The sequence below is a fragment of the Populus trichocarpa genome, chromosome 3 (assembly GCF_000002775.5).
Source record: "Populus trichocarpa isolate Nisqually-1 chromosome 3, P.trichocarpa_v4.1, whole genome shotgun sequence".
Classification (NCBI taxonomy): Eukaryota; Viridiplantae; Streptophyta; class Magnoliopsida; order Malpighiales; family Salicaceae; genus Populus; species Populus trichocarpa.
Window position 1 is genome coordinate 5,540,261 of NC_037287.2, and position 6,158 is coordinate 5,546,418.

At 36.6% G+C, this 6,158-nt stretch overlaps 1 protein-coding gene across 1 annotated transcript; it reads left to right on the forward strand.

Annotated features, from left to right (window-relative positions):
- The first annotated feature begins 3,334 nt into the window (after positions 1-3,334).
- On the forward strand, positions 3,335-5,948 carry LOC7478192 (NAC domain-containing protein 35). The gene is made up of 3 exons (XM_024597173.2): positions 3,335-3,772; positions 3,933-4,201; positions 5,116-5,948. The coding sequence occupies exons 1-3, from the start codon at positions 3,520-3,522 to the stop codon at positions 5,800-5,802; spliced, it is 1,209 nt and encodes a 402-aa protein (XP_024452941.2). The 5' UTR covers positions 3,335-3,519; the 3' UTR covers positions 5,803-5,948.
- The last annotated feature ends 210 nt before the right edge of the window (positions 5,949-6,158 follow it).

The following is a 6,158-nucleotide window of genomic DNA, read 5'->3' on the forward strand; positions in this document are numbered from 1 at the left end:
ATTTATTGACTAGTGAGAAAGATTTAGGCCGAAGAGAAGGTTTGGTTGCAATAGACCAGAATAACAACTCAAAAGGGTCATAACTTTTCATCTGATCATTGGGCAGTTTGATCTTTAGATTTTGAAATCTCATCTCAAGGCTCTGATTTTGGTAGTTTTTGTGATTTTCCTTGTTATTTTTGGATTCCATGCTTCTTTCCTTTATAATTTCAGATTTATTTTTCTAATTCAGGTAGGGTCTTTAACATATTTAAGTCTTTGTAAACCTCCTAAAGAGGAGCACTTGAGGATTGTTATTTTAGAGAAAATAAAACTTGTGAACTTGTGGTTCACATCTGCAGCCTCTTTCGCTCATTAAAGTTTCTGTGTTCTTTCTTTCTTTATTGTTGTCTTTAGCTTCTATCTGCATCAGTTGGTATCAGAGCCCAACAATTCAAGGTTTATTACGAGTTGTGTGCTGCAATTAAGTGGAAGAGAATTTGTTTGCTGTTGTGTGCGCTAACCAACCATGATGTGAAGAGGTTGTGGAGCAGGGTGTGGCCAAGAAGAGGATAAGGAGTCCCTTCTTCCAGAGAGGAACATTCAAAAGCTCATCATAGAAGACATGAAATGGCAGATCACAGAATTAAACTGTAGGCTGGAGGAGAGGAACCTGCGAGACCAGAGATGGCATGACCAGGACTAGGAGTGTGATCATGGGTCCCTGGCTAGAACTGAAAAATTGAGATGGATTCAAAGGAGACCACCCTTTGAGTGAGAAGAGAACAAATCTAGAGATTTTGGATTTCGCATCAAAATTCTTAAGTTTTCAGGGACTTTAGAGGCTGAAGAATTCATTGACTGGTTAAATGAGATTAAACAGATTTTTGAATACAAGGATATGCCTGAACAAATGTGAGTGAAGTTGGTTGCGATTAGATTAAAGGGCAAGACATCTGCTATTCACATACTTTATATCAGAGGCTCCACAAATTGAAATAAGAAGGTAAATTTGTCAATAACTACACTAATAACTTTTACCACCTGGTTTTAAGGAATGATCTAGTAGAAATAGAGGAGTAGTTTGTTGGCACTGTACCTTAATAGCCCACGATAGTCCATTCAGGATGTGTTGTGTCTTCAATCTTTGTGGATAGTGTTAGAGGCGTATCATAGAGCTTTAATGGTGGAGAAATAGCAGACTACCAGGAATGTTAGTAGGAACGTTCGGTCAGAACAAACTAATAGAGGATGCGGTAGTGACCCGAGGCAAACCACCAATCAAACTTGGCGAAACCAATAAAATTAGCGAGCAAGTTTTAGACTTCGTTGCTTTAGATGTGGTGAATTGGGACATTAAATTAGCAAGTGTAGCAAACCAAAGAGTCATTCGGGAAAGAATTTGCTAGTAAAGGAAGAGCTTACAAATTTTACTAATAATGAGGATGATTCTGACAGCGATAATGATGTTTTGCATGGAAATGATGGTACATCTCTTGTGATTAGAAAGAGTTTGTTGACACCCAATGGTGTGTAATTGTGATGAGGATTGGAGGCGCAGCAGTATCTTCCACTTTACATGCATCATTAAAGACAAAGTCTGCAGTTTGATCATAAATAGTAGGAGCTGCGAGAATGTGGTCTCTGTAAAGGTAATAAGGAAACTTTAGTTGGCGACTAAAATCATCCTAAACCCTACAAGCTAGTAACATGGCAGATTACTTGCATGATATTCATAAGCAAGTCAAGCAAACAATCGATAACAACAATGCCACGTATAAGGCCATGGCTGATACTCATCGTAAGAGAGTGGTGTATGAAGTTGGTGATTTGGTGTGAGCAGTCTTTACACGTGACAAGTTTCTAGTGGATGAGTATAATAAGCTGAAGAAAAGGAAGATATGTTCTTGTGAGGTATTGTAGAATATAAATTATAATGCCAACATGATTCGTCTTCCTCATCATTTGAAGACTTTTGATATCTTCAATTTCCAACACTTGACTTCTTATTTAAAGAAGGAACAAAACTCGAGGACGAGTCCTATCCAACCAGGGGGAATGATGTAGTTGGGCTTGTGATAACGAGTGATTCTAAGCAGTCAGGTGAGGGTCTGCCACAACTAGATGAGGATTTGCCCCAAACAGATTACGTGAATGGATTAGCAGATACATTTATGGATCAATGTGACAGGTCTAGGTCCAAAAGGAAGTCTGGTCACACCAGACTAAAATAATAGCTCAAAAGGACCACAACTTTTGATCCAACCGTTGGATTGCACTCAAATTTTTACAGATTTGGAATCGCTACTTTGATTATCAGATCTTTAAATTTTGAAAATATCGCCCCAGGGGCTAGGTTTTGGCAGTTTATTGATTTTTGTTATTATTTTTGGATTTCATGCTTCTTTCCTTTGTAATTTTGGATTTTTATTTTGTTTTTTAGTTAAGGTAGGGTTTCTGGCCTATTGAAGGATTTGTAAAGCTCCTAAAGAGGGGCACTTGAGAATTGTTATTCTAGAGAAAATAAAACTTAGAAACTTGTGTTCACATTTGCAGCCCCTTTCACTCATTAAAATTCCTGTGTTCTTTCTTTATTTGTTGTTGTCTTCCGCTTGCATCAATTTGGTTATACAATATGCAAAAAAAAAATATTATTGTACAACAAAAAAATGCATCACCTCATCTAATTTTTAGTCTTTTAGGTGATCAAAATCTAAGCAAAGAACAACATTTAACAACAACAAAAAAAAAAACTTGGTATCGAAATGTGACACATGTATTCTTATTATTGGTATTGGAATGTGACACATGTATTTTTATTATTGGTATTCATAAAAAAAAAAATCAAAGCTTACATAATAATTTTTTATTCTATTTTTTTAATTTTATGATAAGAAATATTTTTGGATTATATTAAATATCATTTAAGATTAAATTCGAGGTAATTAATACTAGAAGTAGAGGATGATGAATTGCAATAAAATTTTGTTTCCATGGATAATTTAGCGCACGATTTGCTGAATGGAATAGAATTGATAGAGGTGTTAAATAAATTATAAAAAAATAAAATTTGCATATGTAATTGTATGGTTAGAGGAAAGGTCCAAAAGCCACCGCTGAGGGGCTGTGGCCACCCTGGCCTCCTTTTGAAATGTCATTTTCTCTTCTTAAACACCCTCAAGGAATACCTCTTTAATTACATGTAGGGCCTGAAAGCTATGTAGATCTTTCTATGATCAACTCTCTCTCTCTCTCTCTCTCTCTCTCTCTCCCCCCTTCTTCTTCCTCTCTCCAAATATTTTAAGAGATAGAAAGAGATATATAGACGGGGAGAAGGGTAAATTTTTGGGCATATAAAGTACCAAATTTTTAACCATGATATCACTTATCTTAGCATATATCCATAGCCACTTGCCCTCGCACACGCAGCAGCACCACTCAATTCGTACAATTCTCTCAAGTATAAATTAGAGGGGAGGCCAAACCAAAACTGGATTTATTTCATAACCTTAATTACTAGTTGGTCTTTCTTTCTAGTTTATGGCAATTGCAGCAACCATGAGCCACAACACAAACAACGAGCAAAACAACAACAATAACGATTGCAACAGCAACAGCAACAACAAAGATGATGACCATGAGCATGACATGGTTATGCCAGGATTTCGTTTCCATCCAACTGAAGAAGAACTTGTCGAGTTCTACCTTCGCCGTAAGGTTGAGGGCAAACGCTTCAATGTGGAACTCATCACTTTCTTAGATCTTTATCGCTATGATCCTTGGGAACTTCCTGGTATATATGTATATATATAATATGCTGAACCTTCAACCTTTTCTTTTATTTTAATTTTGCCGTGTCTTTCTTTCTCTTCCAATTTGTCTAGTACTGGTCAGTCCTAGTTCCAGTGATGATGCATGATCATTGATTATATATTTATATTATTGTTGATCAGCTTTAGCAGCTATTGGAGAGAAAGAATGGTTCTTCTATGTCCCTAGAGACAGGAAATATCGAAACGGGGATCGACCCAATCGTGTGACTACTTCTGGCTACTGGAAGGCAACAGGAGCTGACCGGATGATCCGAACTGAGAATTCAAGATCAATTGGTTTAAAGAAAACCCTAGTTTTCTACTCCGGGAAAGCTCCTAAAGGAATCCGAACTAGTTGGATCATGAATGAATACCGGTTGCCACACCATGAAACTGAACGATACCAAAAGGTACTTATAATTTATTTTCATTACATGTTCTTTACCTACCTTTAATTAAGCTTTATAGTGTGTATATATATATTGATATATAGATGAATGAAAATGAAAATGTTAGAAAACAGATACATATTGACGAGTCTCCAAGCTCTCCTATTCTTGTTCTTCTTTCTAGGAATCTTTCTGTGAGTGTTCTTGTTTCTTGATGGTGACCACGAATCCTATGATTTCTCATCCATATAAATACCAAGTTTTTCATTATTATTTTTTTACTTCCATCTGTTTTCTTTTTTTTTCCTTTCTTTCCCAGGTCATAAATACGAAAACCAAAAGCCATAAATTTTAATCCTTTACTTTCCATTCAATAATCATCCCCAGCTAGTTCTTGGAGGTCTAATTTATACATCCTAACTTGAGTAGTAATCCGCTTATATTAAGGGATTAGTTGAACGCAAAGCTAATTGTTAAAAAAAAATTATAACAAATAGATTCGTAGCTAGCACACTATATATCCTATCTAGCAAAGAAAAGTAGCAAAGGTGCATAAATGAAACTATATATATAGATAGAACACGGAAAAATAAAATAAAGGCATAATTAAAAAAGAGTTGGTAGCTAGGAATAATACAGGCAGTTAAGTTGCAATCTCTTGTCATTTAATTGGATTCTTTAATGTAAGGTTCCTTCACAAGTTAAATTTATGGTAGCATCAGAATGCATGAACTTTAATTCAATGACCCCAAAACTTTCCCTATATATTGAACTCTACTTCATTAATACTACCTCATAACTGCAACCGATGCTCATTGACGCCGGAAGCTGGATAAATATTCATTCCGTACTTCATTTTGTTCCTTAATCTGATGATCCATTTGCTTTCTTTTAATCATCAATTCGTTAAGTTCCTGGTTTTTTAACCTTTTCAGGTTGAAATATCACTTTGCCGCGTCTACAAGAGAGCTGGAGTAGAAGATCATCCATCCCTCCCTCGTTCACTTCCATCACGGGCATCCTCATCGAGGGGGCCTCAATCTGACAAGAAACACCAAAGTCATCTCACGTTGGAAAGATTTCAACCTTTTGTAGGACAATCATCGCAACAAATTGAAATGGAAAAGATGAGTGAAACAGATGCAAGCAGCAGCTCAGATGTCACAACTGCTCTTGGACTCTCCAAGCATAACAGTAACGCATACCATCCAACCCCTCCAATTAGCAACTCACTTGGACTTCCAGCTTCAGTAGGAGAAGGAATGTTTCTAAACCTGCCCAAGCAAGCTTCCAGCTCTTTAATCCCTAGCTTCACTAATCTATTCTCTGTTACATCCTCCGTATCGTCGAGTCCAGTAGATGATCTGCATAGACTACTTAACTACCAACAAGCTAGCATTAATCATCATCATCATCATCAGCAGCAGCAGCAGCAACAATTTTATCTTCTTCAACAACCACAACACCAATCCTCACAGCTTTCTAGTATGACACCACAAACATCGCAGCAGCTGCCTCTCAACATGCTACCAGAATTGCTACCACCCACCTTTCCAGACAGACTATGGGAGTGGAATCAAATGCCAGAAGCAAATAGAGACTTCAATAACCCATTCAAGTAACCAATGGAGTGCACATATATAGGTAGATTATACTTTGAAGCTGCTAGTGATATATCTAGTACTCTCCTTTGATTTATATATGGATATTAATCTACTCTAATGGCTTTAGCTTGCTGATATGACTTATAAAAATTTATGTTTGATTACTCTCGCGTTCTATATTAGGGTTTAAATGGTGGTGCACGTAATTTCATTACTTGAAGTGAATTTTGTTTGGCCTGGCTACAAAGTTTGTGTCTAAAGATTGAGAGTGGTGGCTTTAAAAATACCCCGGCTGTGTCTAAAGATTGAGATTGGGGGCCTCTCTCTATTCATTTACTTTTTAATTGTCCCTAGCAAGTGTAAAAAGTAAAAAT